We start from the raw sequence: 18,153 nt of genomic DNA, 5'->3' as shown, positions 1-18,153 counted from the left end.
TGCATAGATACACTTACTCTAAATTCTTTCAGTTTCTTTAGTCCTTTCTTTTTTTCCCCCTTTTTTTTTTTTTTTATAATTTTATTGAATTTGACAAATTGTTAGAGGTGCACCAATGTGGGAATTCTGGGCCTATGCCGAAATCCAATATTGCACATTTCTAAGTTATAGAGAGACTTGACACTGCAGAATAACTTACATTTAAAACTAGATTAAAAATTAGTTTAATGAATTTGTCAATTGTAGTAGTAGCACAGGCTGTGTTGGTTCTGGCATTTAATAAATACGTCAGCATCTACCTGTTTAAAAAATATTGGTTAAATCGGCCAATGTCAATGTTTCAAAAAATATATATATAAAATAAAATAAAATAAAATAAATAAATTAGAAATTTTAAAAAAGAAAGAAAGAAAGAAAGAAAGAAAGAAAGAAAGAAAGAAAGAAAAGAAACTTGGCCAATACCAATATAATTCAAATATCCCTATATCCGTAAAATAGTTTTTCATGTATTTTTTATTTTTAGAACTGTGGTTGTGACCTTCCAGAAGCACATCAGATACTAAACATGTCTTGGCTGATTCAAGCTATCTGGAGAAATACATTATGTACATGTATATAAAATTTTTACCACACCACGGTATAAACCTCTCGCTTCTATAAGATTTCAGTACAGTGGGTGGAAAAAAATTATAAACATGACCATAAAAACTAGGATAGGAACAGCCCCCAATTTGGATGCTCAGGCTGGCCAAAATATGTAGGACATTTGCATTAGCAAACATTTGTAACCTTTTTAAAATTCACTGTTTTGCCCATTTCCTCCTAATTTTAGACATGCCTAGCATTGCACAGTGGCAGTACAAACCCAGTGAAGGCCAGTATAAGCTCCTCCCCATACGGTTACTCTTTTTTTTCCCCTTTTCCAAACTAACAGGCATGCAGCAAGGCCAGCACCACAGCACAATCAGGGAAGAACAATAAATCACTGAACTCAGTGGGTGTATAACCATACAGATACGGCCCATTTGGCCTGTCTGTCATTTAGCATTTGGGGAGAAAGGGACACTGGCACTGATCCCACCCAAAGAGGCTGGAGCCAACTGTACTCTCAGGGCCTCATGGCCACAAAAAGCACCACAGTACACTAGAGCTCTACAGCATTACCTACAACACTCCATAACACCATTTACTGACCTTTACAGAACAAAGAAACTTAAATCAGCGTATAAAAAACAGTGATCAAACTGCTGGGGATCAACTTCCTTAAGATAACATACAGATACAGGTCCAATGCATGCTGTTGGATGATTGCAACCTGGCTTATATTTGATGCAATAAGCACAGCCTAATGGGTATAAAGGCCAATTCATACTTCTGCTTCTGCTACATACACAGTAGCCGCAAACCCTACTTTGTAGCCTGACGCTCACCTCCCCAGAAATTAATACCAATCAGTCAGAGTGCACGCTGGCTCTAAAAGGGAATGGCACGCTGATTAGTTTATTTCACGTTACAACTCATGATTAATTAAGATAATTAGTATATGCCTTTTGCAAGACATACTTTTCCAGACGTTACGATAGCAAAGACACACTGTAATGCCCTAAATCAAGCTGCATGGTGTGTGTTTGACAGTTCACCTATAGATCCTACCTATAGATAGTTTGTCAACTAATGTACAGTCTAGATTTTGTGCATTTTCCTTCAATGTTTAATAAACAGTAATTTTATACTGATGTATGAAAAGACTGACCATACTCTACCAACACTTGCACTCCATCATATCCAATTTTTTGCCAGAAGGGCAAGATTTACAGAATGCAAGCAAATTTCATCTGAGCTTAATTAAAAATATATCCTTGTTTGAGTCAAAACACAATATTGGGCTCCTAGCTGAGGAAGCATGACTCCCTTGCTAGACTATGCTGCTGAACCAGGCAGACTGAGAACAAACACAGCAAAATCTGCAACCTACCACCACCCAACAGTTGTTATGAAAGAATGCATTTGTGGGCGGAGCATTTAGAGATCAAACACAATATGCAAAATAGTCACAATATGTCTGTATCACACAGTCCTGATTCAATCACTCCATCCCACTCCACCTCAGAAATGCCAGGCCATGTGTGCTGCCCTGCCTGCCAGCGTTTTAGATCAGATTTCAGGCTCCCAGATGGAGGTGGCAGCTGCGGCAGGCAGATCCCGGCGCTTCAAACACAAACAGACATGCACCGCGATCTGGTACCAGCCCTCGCCGCCCAGCCCAGTCACTCCCAAAACTGAAAGGAGCACACTGTAGTACACTTCCAGAGGCCTGAACCAGCGGCATAGTCGAACATTGTTAACTCAGGGACTTTTCTGGTAATCTACTAATCTGTTGATAATGTTTTCAACTAGACAAAATGTGTTTTTATTTCATTATTTTTAGCACCTCCATCTCTGCTTCCCATGGGTACAACTCCCGTTACTTGCCCAACAGCTCATGATTAATTAAAATAATAAGTACTTTGCACTAATTTCCAGCCACGCAAAACATACTTTTCCCGAGGTTACAACAGCAAAGACACAATGACATGCCTTGAATCAAGCTGTTCGGAGTGCAGTTGGACGCCTGAAATGCCCTCAAATGGAAGCTTCCAGTAAAACATAGCACACAAGTACGTGAACAGATACGTTCAAAACCTAGCGTGTCATCTACGTGAACGCATGGCCAAACAAACAGGAAGTAAATCTAAGGTATAACCCCTCAACCAATGCATTTCTGTGCCCAGCACTATATGCAAACATGCCAACATCTGTAAATAAGCAGAGTGCTTTTGGCCAATCAGAGAGCTTCTTTTTCACCCAACACCCCTGCTTTGCATTGACTCCTCTCGCCTAGCTTCAGTGTAGTGCTCGTAGCAATGATGCTATTCCAGCAAGCTAACTACCACTAAATGGCTGAATATACTTAAAACCTAGAGCATGAAAGATGACACAGCGGTGTTTGTAACATACAAAGTGCAAACAACAACTATATAGCTTACATGCAACAATATCCTCCAGCCCGTCCTACTGACTTTCAGTTTCTGTGGACAAACCAGTATAATTATGGCTTTTTGGAATAAGAAAGCTAAATAAAAGAATTCCATCAATTAATTTTTAATTGTCTTGCAAAACAAGTCAATTTAATGTACATTTTAGACCTTTTTTAAAAGTATTTTTAAAAATTATATTATAAAACACACTATTATGTTAATAAAAACTGAGTAAAATAAAATATTACATTCCATATAATCAAAACGGCAGGATCAAGACAAGAGAGAGAGAAAGAGTAAGGGGGGGGCAAAGCAGGTGTGAAGGATTTTGAGGGGTTAATACTCTCTTTCATTCACCAACACACGAGAGGGGAATCATGTTCCAGTGTGCGAGAACCCCGTCAAACATGAGTAGGCTAACGGAAGTATGCAAATGCAGGATCTCACACCCTCTCTTACACATACACACGCATACCTGATCAAACAACTCATCACAGCAGCACCAAAATGGTCATGTAAGAAAGTTTTTTCTGTCTATTGGTCAGCCCTGGGTGGGGCAGAGCAAGTAAATACAGGAAGAAGGACCTGTGTTTTGGACTAGTGTATATTCTTATACAATTAAAAATGGGGGCAGACAGGGTATTATTTTGCATTAGTTAGTTGTAGTAATAGTCTAATAGTCTAATACACCAGCTTAAACTACAACAGCAGAATGCTGCTCAGCTCTAACCTTCAGAGTACGTATATTATATGCACATGCTAAATATTCTGTTCTATGAAGTGCTGTGCATCTAGGAACAGTGAACACTCTAAATGAAGAGCAGTAAACACAGATGATCCAGATACAGGCGAGTGAACGAGGTCATGAACTCTAACCAAAGGTCAACTGAACAACAGGAGTTAAGACGAGGTCTAAAATTGGAATGGGACGTGCAGGCTCACAGTTCCTCAGGAAGCTTTTAAAGCTCTTGGTCAGAGAAACAGAAAAATGGCAGTTGAAGAGCTTTTTTCCAGTGAGGTGTTCTGGGATATGTGAAAGGTAATGGGGCAGGATTCACAAAAAACGTTTCATAAATTCATAAATTACCGTACCGTTCCGTATTCTTCACACTATAATGCACACTTGGACAGGGCACCTATTTATAATCCGATGCGTCTTTTGTATGAATTTTACCTGTTAGGTTGTAACGAGAAGTAAAGCAACTCAGCTGAAGTGCACCGTTATACAGGAGTTTCAGTTTAGTTCTCCAGTGCCAAAGCTAGAGCAGTATTAGCATTAGCCGCTAACCACTAAGTCTTTTGACATTCAGAGGTGAGTAAAATCTGCTTGTAGCCTGCTGCTAACCCATACTAGCACTGCTTGGTTCCTCAGTGTAGTGCTGTTAGGTAGCATTTACGTCCTGCTAGCACTAGCGGTTAGCCGCTAATGCTAATGCACCCAGGCACTTAAGTCACCCAATTCAACAGTTTTCAAAAGAGAAATTTGTGTAAATTAACATCCAGTGCTCGTTTGACTTTAAAAGCAATTGTTTTTTTATTTTAAGGATTACAGTTTTGTTTACTTAGCTTAGCTTGACTTCATTTAGTAACCTCACCATCACCACCTAGTGGCGAGACCTGCTCTATTAAAAGGAAAACACCCTTGGCGACACCACTGTTTCTTACTAGTGTCGCATAGCCTGCCATAAAATCTGGTGTGCCTAATGCATGATAATAGACAATACAAAAGACGTTTATTAAGAGTGCACCTTATTGGCTGAAAAATATGGTAATTCATAAGAAATGCTCTCAAAAGTTCTCTTAATGAAGTCCTAATTATTTTCTTAAGCCACTCTTCACTGCTGCTGGGTGGGTCACAGATCAGTCCACTCTATCTTTTCTAAACTCTGATTACTCAATCACTCATCAAAATAATCAGTTAATAATTCAATTACAGATCGAGTTACCGGCAGCCATCAACCACAGTAGCTGTTCCCATTACAGCACTGGGATCCCCAGCTCCAGTGTGTGTTTGTGTTTATATACAGTGGGTCCAGTCTTCTGCTACAGTCCGGGTCTCCGGTGGGTTTCTCCCCGAACCAAACACTGAACAGCACTGTGTGCACAAGAGCCGCCTAACAAAGACCTCCTTTCAGCTTTACCGCCCTCTCTCTCCCAGTCTCTCTCTCTCCCTGACAAATGTATTTGGACGCCTGCTTGTTCATTGTTTCTTCTGAAATCAATGGTAATTATTAGAACAAAAAAATAGACTTTGGGGCATTGCTGTGGGCATTTGATTGCATTCTGCAGGCCAGGATGTTGGTGGATCACCACTCATCTCATCCCAAACTCTGTTACCAACTCTAAAACTCATCCCATCCATAAGTATTGGATGGTGCACCATAATTCCAGAGAACATAGTACTCACACAATTAATAAAAGGAGTTCTGTTTTACACTAGCTAGTTAGCTATCTTGTGTAAGTTAATACTCGCTTTGGGGCATGTTTGGGTGTATTAGAGATGTATTGAATCATCCAAACATGCTGATTACCAGAGGTAATCCAAAAATTATATTTCCCACACATATCCCAACTACTAAATTACATTATATATTTAATTATTTTCAAAACACAAAAGGACATTTTTCAAAATTTCAACTGACTGTGACCTTTCCTAAGCAAACAAAAGAAGCCAACAACACAGGTGGAGCTCATTCACTCTTCATTTTAGCCTCCAACTGGATTCTAAACAGGATACGAAAGTGAACCCATTTGACTGGCCATTATAATAAGCAGTGAAGCCTCTGTAGCTACACACACACAACCCGACCTTAGCCTAAAGCTGCATTTACATTGGTCCGTCTCGACAACCAAACAGCGAAGTATTCTATTCATTTTTAATGGGAAGAGCCAGCTTGGTCAGAAGCAATCGTGTGGTGCATCATGGGTCCGACGCTTTGAATCCAGAGGATGTGATTCTATGACAATTTAAGCCAGGGTGAACTTTATGCAAATAAATCCATCCAACGCGATGCGTCCATCCAATCAGAGAGCAGTTGTTTGCCTGATACATGTCCTCAGGGAAGTGTATGAAAACATTTTCTAGAGAAACATGGAAAAAAGGCTTCCCTGTCCTTTATGATCAATCCCTGCTGATTTACAGGGACTCTGATCAGCGTAATACAGTGTGGAAAGAGGTTGCTGAGATTGTTGGGATCTCTGGTGGGTTTTGAAAATATTAATATACAAATTAACTGTAAAAGTTGCTTTTGTTAACCTATATGCTGCTCACTAGAAGGTGTTATGAAGCTCAATCGAACCTTCATATTTATTATTATACATTTATTTTTTTTAGTTTATAGGAAATAAAGCTTATATAAAACCATTTCGCATTTATTGAAACGATTTAACTAGAAGATACAGGGAACACCTTTGTAACGCCCACATGCGACCGGTTGGAGGGGGTCAGTGCATTCAGGTGCATTGAAGCGACGGAGCAGTATAAATGCAGCGTAATCCTCCAAGGGCTAACTTACAGCTACAGGAGAACAACAGCTGAGTGCTGCTCTTCAAAAACTCCTCTTCATGACAATAAAACTCTGAAACATTGCTTGCTGGTTTTGAATCAATTAAACAAAAAGCAAATTTAACCAAACACTTAAACTGGGGGCAAATCTGAGCTTCCCAAATAGTAAATACAGCATTAGCATTCATTTGACATTGTGTAAATATGTCACTACTGGCATGTTTTGAAGGCATTATTAGTGTGGGTGTATTGAATCAGGTGTAAATAATAGAAAGATCACTAAATGTGATGGTGTGAAAGTGTTGAGGCTGCTAAATGTGAGAAGTGAGTGTGTAAATGACAAGTGCATCTGCATGGAAACATCAGGAAACTGTGCAGTAATATTGTGTGGTGTTAAATTGTAAAAACAGTTTAGTAGATTTATCTGGAACTAGTTCAATCATGGAAGTAATACTGCCTTCAACTGATTTGATTGGTATGAGCTATTGTAATGCATAGGTCAGGTGTATCTGTTGTAATGAGTAAACAGATAAACGTATGACTATTTTGTTATAAGTTAAAGATGATGAAAGAATAATTTCTCACATACAGGTGAGAAGATCAAAAATCAGATTTTTGCTTTGCAACATCACATAAAATGTTATCAAGCTGCAATATGAACAAACATCAGCTAGAAGATTATTTAAACCTTTCAGTTTCTGCTGTGTTTAACACTGTTCGCTCATTTCCTGTGCCATTACAGGTCTGTTTTTGCACATATAAAGACTGAGATTAGGCGTACATATGCACTAAGATATACTTTTACTGAGCTATAATCTAGCTCTCTTATTCAGATCTTTAGAATAAGGAATCAGACTACTTGAATGATCAGATAACTGAAAAATCGGTTTATAATTGGATTATATTTTATATAAATGTAATGGCTAATTGGTGTATAATAGCATTATGTAATTTATTGGAACACCATTATAAAAGGTGTTTAATACACACTAAGTCTGTGTGTAAGTGAGCACAGTTCAGCGCTCAGGGTGGTATTTAAAGGAGTTGCCTTTTCAACACACGCATGCAAATAAAGTGTTTGATGTTGAAAAGCCAGGATAAGCATATCCTCTTCTGTTACACAGTCACTAAGTGTGAGTGTATGTGTGTGTGTGTGTGTGTGTGTGTGTGTGTGTGTGAGTGAGAGACAGAGAGAGAGAGAGAGAACGTGATCTGTGAGAATCCCATTCTCCTGCCAAGTTACATGATGGTCACTTCCCAGAATACCAACGCCTGACAACTTTATATGACTCCAATAAAAACATATCAGTCAATAAAATATTAAGCAGCCCTTTAAACCCTGTTAACCTTGAGCAACTCTTTTTCTCTCCCGCTATCAGAGAGACCATCAACATTAAATTCAGCTTCTCCCACTCCCTGCAGGACCACGGTGTCAGTTTATCTATGAATGAAGATCAGCAGACAGGGACAGTATGACTCCCATCATTTTCTATCCTGTGTCTGAAAAGTGAGTGAAGTCAGTTAGATCAGTGGAGACGAGCCTCCCAGAGATAAAAATGGATTTCTGACACCTATTTCCTTAAAGCCCCTCGTCATTCCTGCTCATGTTTCAGAGGACGAGTTGAAACCCTGAGAGGGTGACTGTTTTATAATCCTGAACAAATGTGAAAATGTTAACAGAGCCGAATAAATCTTTTCAGCACATTTTAAGAGTAAATTTGACTTGAGATGTCTCACTGGGGTTAAAAAGGATAAAATGTTGAATCTCTCATTGCTGAACAATGCCAAGTTTTCCATTCTAGAGCTTTAATTTAATTAATTAAACTCTAAAACACTCATCACACTCACAAAAAGTCAATGCTCAAACAGGGCTGAGCAATATCAACTAAAATACAAATGACCTCAAATGTAAAAAGTGTGAATTGACACTGTAGACAACAGGATACAGCTGTACACCAGATACACCAGTGTGAAATAGGGCTAGCCATTGGCCAGTACAATGGAAATACTGTATTCTGCATTATATAAAAATTGACAGTATTTTATGCTTACGTTTGAAACATGAGTATTTTAAACCCTAGTTAGCTGTAATGTGGTGTGATGTAGCCTGTAGCTTATCCAACTTACAACGGAAAACTAGAAGTGCACAACCAGACACATTTCGACGTGACATTCATAAGTTAAGCTATTTAGAAAAAGTTCTAATTTCATTTTTTTTTTTTCATTTTAAAATGTCTGGTTGTGATTTTTAGTATGTATGAATGCCATGTGAGCTGTTTTTTGTGAAAGAAAAAAAAAGTGTGCCAGTGATCCGGTATAGCGCTGCTTTAGTCCGGTGGAGGAGTGGACGGGGAGAAACGATAGGATTTCGCCTCCTGCTCATGAATATTCACACATGCAAACATCGCCTCTGATTGGCTAACAGCACTGCGACACCTGATCAAATCGTTTTTCTGAATATTTTCTTTGACTAGCTACAGCAAACAATGGAGGTTGAGGAACAGTTTCATGTGCAGCATCATATACAACTCAGAGAGACCTATTGTATTTCACAAAGAACAAAAAAAAATGGATTTTAGCAGTAGGACACCTTTATGCAAAAACTTGCTTAGTGAGTGGGCTACAAAACAAACATAACATAAAAAACTTTAAATACAATACGTGAGATGATATGATCATATGAAAAAGTGGACACAAATAGGGGTGTGCCATATCGTATCGTACGCGATAATATCGCCAACATTTTTGAATATCGTTAACAATATTATACCCTGAAATATCGTGCCTTAACACTCACCCCTAATTACATCAGGGTTTAACTTTTTTGCTGTTTTAAGCAAAAGAAAAATTCACATTATTCTCATTTCCTATTAAATATCCACTAGAGACAGATTATATCTGTCCAGTATCATTTATTTTACTTTAATCCTGGATATATGGCGATACTTGGAGTTATGTTACAAATCTGCTAAAATTCTTGTATTTTTTAAATATCTTTATTTTTTTTGTCATATCACCCAAAGTATCGTTATCGCAAAAATACCATGAAATATCATTATATTATTTTAGGGCCCTATCGCCCACCCCTAGACACAAATCTTTTTGTTAACTTGTTTAGCTAAATTAGCCAATCAAGCACTTTAAATAGTTTATGAAGTTTAGTTTGGGGTTGGAACTAGACTCTTAGACCAAGATACATCTCCAAATTTCTAAGAAGTTGTGAATATCAATTTACACTGCTTCGACATAATCACATACTAATTTAAAACTGTGGACATGTAAGACTTACCAGTTTGATGGCGACGTATTCATTGGTGTAGAGGTTCTTCCCCAGCCGCAGCTCGCCAAAGTTACCGCAGCCGATCTTCTTCCCTACTCGGAAGTTCGGGCCAACCATAAGGACCCCAGAGTTGGTCCCAGTGCCCCTGGGGCCAGTCCTGTTACTGGCTGTTTTGGACATCCTCTTCCCTTCCTCGGCCTCTCCCTTGCCACCTCTCTTATCAAAATCCATAAGCTTGTGATACCCTGGCCTCTCCACGGTTACTTACCGGCCATTCAAAGCAGAGAGGCGTCAAAACAAGCCCCAGGGAAACAGTGGGGTCGGAGGCAGTGGGGCAGGAGAATTGGAGAGGGGTTTGTATATAAATATCTATATACAAATACTGATTATATGGCAGCAGAAAAACTGCCGATTCACTATCCAGAACAGCTCACAAACACTGATGTAATCCTCCAAATCGGGGGGGGTTCCCTCCTCTGATGACTCTGAGGGTCCTCAGAGCAGCCTGTTACTGCCTGACGCAGGCAGCCTGTGCAAGCATGTGCGCACATAAACACACACATACATACACAACCAACATATATACACTCAAACTCACACCAAGCACACTCTCACACCCATACACTCACATGCACACACTCAATCACAAACACACACACACATATATATATATATTTATATATTAATATATCGGCGCAGTTCCTGCTACTGGATCCAGAAGGCCACTGCAAAACGTCCCCTTAGACTCCTCATGGTTTCCTCCAGGTCAGTTTTCGGAAATGGCGCAAACAAGCAAACATTCTTCATGCCCGAGCATCGCAGTCCGACCGAGGCAGGTTCAAACTGCAAAGTGGTGCGCTGTCTCCCCAGGATATCTGCAATAGAAGCAGATGGTACGATCAGTACTGGAGACACAGGAGAATTAGGTCATGTGACATTCAGTTGCAATACAAATCAATAAACAAACAGTGCTGCTCTTATTTGATTAAATGATGAACGGCATCCATTTCAAAAATTAGTCCAAAAAAGTAACCCAATGATGCATTCCAAAGCTTTCCACAAATCCTGCAATCACCTTGACTGACACACAGGCCTACTTTTCAAAAGAAACACCATTGAATACTGGACAGATACTACATAAATAAGCAATTTTATGCTCCACATGATTGACATGAAAGAAAGGATGTCCACTGAGCAAGCACTACAGAGCTCAGTGGGAACAAAGTATGAGGACTGGGACCATTTATTAGGCTGAGATATAGATCAAATCCAGTCAGACCCATACTGGTCATGGGATTTTACTGCATGGAACAAAACGGTCACAAATTACAAGCCAAGCAATGCGGGTATCACCTTCCACCACCCCCAGCAATCCTCTCATCTCCTATAGTTTGACCTCATATAGTCTAATATTTTTCTAACATTGAAACATCACCACCTATCAGTTTTACCAATACATACAGTTTGGACACAGTGTGGACTAAAGTAAGTGTAGAAATAAGTATTTAAATTCCCAAACTAATTATAATAAATTATGAATTCAGTGTTTGCTGTCTTTAGAAAATGTATAATTGCTTTTTTAGGCTATTTTGTTATCATGTCAGCATTTAATAGTCTTAAAATTACAAAAATATTGTGTATCGCAATAATTTCTGGGACAATATATCGTCCACAACAAATTCTTATCGTGACAGGCCTAGCTGTCTGTGTTTTAAAGTGTTTCGCAACCTAAAGAAATTCTGTAGAGAGATTTTAACTTAAAACAAGAGATGCAGGAACTATGGGGAGAGGATAGAAGAGCATAAAGCCCATTACACACCAGAGCCAGCACAATAATTCATTGATTCAGGTGCATTTAAGACAGAGAAGGCACAGAAATTAAACACAAATTTCTGGTTTATGTCAATTCAGGTGCACCAACATTCTCCTTCATAAATGTTTATAAGTGAAGTTTTAAGTCAGACAGACTTGAATGTGTTCTGTTAGCAGAATGTTAGCTAGTGAAGTTTTCTTAATAGTGAAGTTAAACATGCTTTTTATTTGTCACACTGATGGCTGAACATTGACTGTATGACTTAAACAAGTGTGCAGTGTTTATTTGGTCTATAAACAAACCAAACTTCGTATTTAATAATTTTTCAGTTCAAAATCACATTTTAAATCACGTAAACACATGAATTGCGCAGCATATGCCAATCCCTGGTAATACCATGTAGCGCAATAATGTTTTGAGACGATATGTTGGTATGAAAAAAAAAGTGGATACCACCCAACCCCAGACCCAGCAATGTTTAGAACTCTTAGCACACCAACCAGGGATGCTTTATAAATGTGTCACACTAACAAAACATGCAACAGGAAGTTCTAAGATTAGTCAACGCACACACACACACACTCCTTAAACACCTCTGAGTGACTGGAAAACCTGTTTAATAACAGGTACTGTTTGTTACCAAAAGTGACTGTGGTGCAGTGGTAGGGATGAATGACTAGTCGTGTTTTACAAAATCACTGTCAATTTAAAATAGCAACAAGAGCGTAACATACTCATTGGCCTTAACATTAGCACCACTTGCCTCATCCTGAATAGATCCTGTAGCGTTTAATCGCCACAACATATCTGACCATACGAGTAATACTGCTGCAGATTGAGGACTGAAAATCCATGATGGTGGCAAATTTTAATCCCTTGTTTCTCCCCTTAACTCACAAAATCCCAGTCTTCCTTTTAGCTGACAGCCAACAAACTGCATGCACTCCTTCAGCACAGCTCCCCAAGTTATGATCCTATTTGTCGTTTTTTTCCTCACTCGTTTCATCCCTCCCATTCAGTCCCATGCATTTCACATTTGCTCAAGTCAGTGTTTCTGTGTACAGACAACCACCAAAATGTATTTACTCCATCATAGCAAGGAACTGCAACCACCAAGCAACACCATAGCAACCCTCATTGATACCTTGGCAACCACTTAGCAACATCATAACATGACCTAGGATAACCAAGCAATTGGTATGAGCCAGGAAATGCACTCCCACAAATCGCCCAGGCAGGTGCAAGACAGAAAGCCATAGAAGGTGATTAATTTATAATTAATCATAGATCGAGAAATCTATACTTTTTTCTTTACCCACTGCAAGAACTGGTCATTGCATGACTGGCCAAAATACTGATCACTGATGAATACGTGAATAAACATACAAATAAACACAATAAACAATATCACAATTATCAAATAATATTAAGGTAATGTCCATTTATGTAATTATCATGACAGGCTTAATTTTTCATTCATTTGCTGCTCATTCATTTGCTTAAATTCAATTGAATGGTATAGTTTGATGATGAAAGCGATTCCATGCGATTAATATAGATTAATAACAGCGCATGCAATTAAATTATTATCTTATAAAAATGTTTTTCAATCACCTGGCCGCACTATTAAAAAACAAAAAATCCGAAATGTGATGAAAAAAAAAAAAAAAAAAAAAAAACGAAAACAGAAAAAAAAACAAAAAATAAAATAAATCAGCCCAAAAATTAAACACTTAATAGGGCCCAACTAATAGTCTTTTGAGTAGCTGTGCTAAATTTAGTGCCTTCTTTAAAGGGCTGTGGCTATAAGTGTAGGAAAGCTATTCCACTATACTGTAACTAGCTCTAAATAATATTTAATAGCCTGCTAACATGTTGGGTTAGCATAGCTAGCTACTTTATGATCAATGTATTCACTTTAAACATGATACGATTATAAACAACTAAAGCATAAATGTAGAATGAGATGCATATCAAACAGACTGGCACTCCCTAAACATCTAAAAGCAATAAACCTGCTTTAATCAACATATGATTTGAAGGGAGGAGTCGGACTTTGAATAAAGGGCACCGATAGAAGAGAAGAAGGGGGAAAGAGTGGTAGTGTAGTTGTTGGCCTGTCTGTTCTCAGCATGAAATCAATCATTAAAACACAGCAGGCTGAACTACACATTTATTAACCATCTTACAGGCCACTCAGCAGCTATATTCACAGGTGAGTCACAAACAGAAGGTTATATAACCTATTTCATCAATTCAAAGTACAAGAAGCCTGAAACTGCATATGGCTAATGGACAAACACCACCCACACTACCTTAAAATAGAAACGGCTTGCTTAAAACAAAACCAAAAAATAACATTAATAAATAGCAGCTTCTTCATTCAAAAGAATGAATTCTGGACCAGGTATTTGAGTCAATGTATCACACTATTTTCCTGAGGCAATCTGAAAGTGAGCTATTACTGCTCTATCCTTTTTTTGCTGTCAGCTGTTGAATCCAAAGCAATGCCACTGATTAAGTAAACAGCAAGATTTTGCTAATTAATTCCATTTAAGGTCTACATTAGGCACAATTTAAGGCAGGTTTTAAATGTTATGGTTAATCTTTGCATACAGTATCACATCTGAAATTTTTGAAATAATGAAAGCCAATAAGCTATCAATTTATCTGTGACATAAAATGGCAGTAATGTAATTTATCACAAAAGATCCTGGAACAATATAAGGTCTAAATAATAATAATAATCTTAAAGGTCTGGTCTAATATAAATAAAATTAGGTTAAAAGTTCCACTGATAAAGATATATAAAACTTAGCCGGTGCTAATGACAAACAAAACAAAACAAAAAAATAAAAAAACAACACTTTATAAACAGTTTATAAACATGCTGACCTGCAGAGCAAAAGATACAAAACGAGCTCATTAAATTCTGTATCCTAATCTTAAGAATATGTGTATGTGTACGTATTTTTGTTAAACACAGATATAAATAATATACAGTATGTTTAAATATACACTTATTTTACTTGTATATACACACATTCTATATGCATATCTATGTAAAGGTGTATATATAAATATGTGTATTGCATTGGGGTGGTTGAGTTTTAAGCTGATACACGTTTTAAAAAAAATCTTTACTAATACTTATACTAATATAAAGCAAATCCTACCTAAGACAACTTCAGCTTGCCATTTAACTCTGGAAAGGTCACCGAGTTCAACCCCAAAACAAGAGGAAACTTCAGCAGAGCAGACAGGATATCATTTAGGCTGAGATGTCATTACAGCACCACTAGTTTAGGAAACTATATGAAAGGCCTACATTTGTCAGGCCAGCACATCCTTTATTATGTAAGCCTCGTAGGTCTGGTTAGGTTCAATCCTCGAGGTTGTGTGGACTAAGCCGTCAGCTGGCCAGAGCCGCACTAATCTACCAGGAAGCGAAGCAAAATGGTGTTAGCTAACCAGCTGCCCACGCCTATCCTGTAAAAAAACATAACTCTGAACACACTTAACATCAGATACAGTGACCTCCAGGCCCAGCACCTGGCCAAGACACAACTGTGGTCATGATGAAAGCTTTCCTTCAGCCTATTTGCTCGGCAGACCTGCTTGAGCCACTTTGAAGCACTCTGAAGAGCAGACTGTGACCACGGGAAAGACAAACGAGGCCATTCACTGCAGGTCATTTGAAACAAGAGATGTTAGGCTGCAGCTATAAGCGTCGGTTTCTTTTCTAAAGGGTTTAAAGTGAAGCTCTTCTAGTCAGCTGGCAGGTTGACTGAGGCCTATCCACATAGGCACTCAATGTACTGTGCACTTAAAACACTGAGACAAAACAGAAATCAGCAGTTTAACTGCAAAAAGCAGTCTAAAGAATTAGAATTAGCTGCGTGGAAACAACTCAAATAACATCAGTAAATACAGTATACACAGAAAACACCTAAAGTATCAAAATATAAACATAATAGATAAAGATTATTACCTTAATTTAACAAATCTAGTAAATCTTATAAAGTTGTATCTGTTTTTTCACTGAATTAATCATTTTCTCAATTTACCAATCCATACCTTTAACTGATAAAAACAAACATTCACCTAATTTAAATGTACCATTAGCTTAACAACATTAAAGTTACCATTATTTGGGAAAAAAAAAAAAAAAAAAAAACCTTTTCCCTTGTTTAAGGGAAGTCACTCCCTCCGTTTATCAGTACATTTCCTAAATGTAATGCATAATTTTTGTAAGTAAACAATCCATACCCTTAATTCCGTTGATTTACCATATTTTTGCTGAAGTTGAAAAGCTATAGCCTACTCTTTACTGAACACAAATATTACTTTACATTACAAGTTACCTTTTACTTTACCGTTACAATAACAAACAATTCCCTAGGCTAAACTATTCTCTCAATTTATCAACATGTTCTCTTAATTTAATATAGTTTCCTCAGTTTAATGGGGGAGATGTTTCCATGATACAGAGGGATCTGAGCGTATTTAATTCTCAAAATATTTGTTTTTTTATTCTTTGATTATTGATTCTTTTTTATTTTATTATAGTTATAATTGCATAATAACATGTTCAATTAATTGAATATAGTTTCCTCAGTTTAAGGTCGATTTTTCATACTACAGAGAGATCTGATAGTATATATATATATATATATATATATATATATATATATATATATATATATTTTTTTTTTTTTTTTTATATAATATTTTTTTTTCTTGATTCTTTAAAAACAAACATGAAACAAATTTCTGCCCTCACTATCTGAATTTCAGGAAAAAAACTTTTATTATTATTTTTGCATATTGTTAATCTGAGAGTATTTTTCAAATTCACTTATTTGATGTAAGTTAACAATGGAAAAAATCAAGTGAATTCAGTGAAATTCAGCCAGTGAGGGACAGAAATGAAACTACAGAATATTTTTTACTGTACTAAATGGACAATATGAAATTCAGTTTTTATTAGTTTTAAACCACATATTATATGTCGAATTAATCCCCAAACGGACAGAAAACTGAACTGTTAAACGTTGTACTGACCCTGGACAGATGAACAGCTGAACGGCACCGCAGCGTTAAAAATAAGACTGTGGTTCAGCTAGCTAGTTAGCAGCTGAAACTGGAGAAAAACAGGCAGCAAAACGGTTCTTTAAACCAACTTAGATTGTCTGACAGGGACTGTCGTTGCTTTTAGTAGTCTTACAGTTTGTTGTAAACCCCCTGCAGTCCTGTACGACCATCTCAACAACTTAAAACAAGAGAAATCGGTCAAATATTCCTTGCTATTAGCGAAGCTAACTAAGCTAACTACCTTTAGCTTAGCTAAAGATAGCTAACCGATACTGAGGGGTTAGCAGCAGCAGTAACAGCGGCAATGCTAGCGTCTCGGTTTGCAGCTGTATGAGCTCCTTTACAGAACTTTACAGACATGAATTCACTTTTAATCTTCGAGGAACAAAATTATATAAAAGTATTTAAGGTTTGGACTTCAAACCCAGTCGACTGGAGTCTAAGAAAACGGCGCAAAAACAGCCTCAACAAAATGAACTCAATCCGTTTCTCCCAAAGTCTCACTAGCAGCTAATGCTAACGAGCTAGCTAACCTAGCTAGCTAATTTAGCCGTACTTAGAGCTGTGTAACCCAGGCCCAGAAAGTACAAATCCATCCCAGGGTTTTGTACCAACTGCATGGGCGGCTCTGAGCTGCAGCAAAGCGGCCAAATCGGTTGGTACAAAACCCTGAGATGGATTTTTGATTTCTGGACCTGGGTTACACACCTCTACGCAAGCTAGCCTAGCTCACTAGCTAACAGCCGTATTCGCACTGAGCCGATGTGAAAGGGGACAGAAGTGGGTAAATAAACAAAACCTTACCTCTCCATGTGTAGCTCTACTCCAGCGCGTCGCATATTCCCTTACTGTTAAATCAATTCATAGGTTTGTACAGTTATTATTCATCTAAATCCTCCCAAAACAGCTAACCGGGGCTTTCTGCCGTTGTCTCTTTAAGCCTCCCGAGTTCAGTGCGGGAAGCGTAGGGCGACACTCCCACCACAGCCGCTGCGCGCTCCAAATGACGCATCTGCATTGGAGAATACAGGCAGTGCTAGTATTGCGCACACCCAAGAGGAATAAAAACAATTTCTGCGTGTTTTAAACATTTCGTATGTGCTATAGAAGCTCTTTCCCGCTACTTAAAATAATAAAACAAATTTTAGCACATATTTTTTGATTAAGTAAATTGCTAAGTCATTATTTTGAGATGTCGTTTCATTATTTTGACATACTACCTCATTATTTTGATATACTAAGTAGTTATTTTGAGATTTTTAAACTTCAAATAACAACTATTGTACTACAACTGTATTGTCAAGTTGACTAAATTATAATGATATTGAAGATAATGAGATAACATCTAAAAAATAATGACTTGGCATCTCAAAATAATGAGAGAATTTCAAAATAATGAAATAGCATCTCAAAAGGATGAGATAGGATCTCAAAATGATGATAT

At 37.7% G+C, this 18,153-nt stretch overlaps 1 protein-coding gene across 2 annotated transcripts in view; it reads right to left on the bottom strand.

Moving 5' to 3' along the window:
- Positions 1-17,696, bottom strand: part of csnk1g2b (casein kinase 1, gamma 2b) — a 51,161-nt gene extending 33,465 nt beyond the window's left edge. The window contains exons 1-2 of one of the 2 annotated variants that reach the window (XM_022670216.2): positions 17,514-17,696; positions 9,812-10,677 (exon numbers count right to left, since the gene is read on the bottom strand). In XM_022670216.2, coding sequence (XP_022525937.2) covers positions 9,812-10,033 — 222 coding nt within the window. In that variant the 5' untranslated portion in view covers positions 10,034-10,677; positions 17,514-17,696. The remainder of the gene's footprint in view (positions 1-9,811; positions 10,678-17,513) is intronic. The other variant, XM_022670217.2, reaches the window with a different exon arrangement.
- Between the last annotated feature and the right edge of the window lie 457 nt (positions 17,697-18,153).

This window comes from Astyanax mexicanus, chromosome 12 (genome assembly GCF_023375975.1).
Source record: "Astyanax mexicanus isolate ESR-SI-001 chromosome 12, AstMex3_surface, whole genome shotgun sequence".
NCBI classification, from domain to species: Eukaryota; Metazoa; Chordata; class Actinopteri; order Characiformes; family Acestrorhamphidae; genus Astyanax; species Astyanax mexicanus.
The sequence above is the reverse complement of the archived record's forward strand: the minus strand, read 5'-3'. Positions and strand labels throughout refer to the sequence as shown.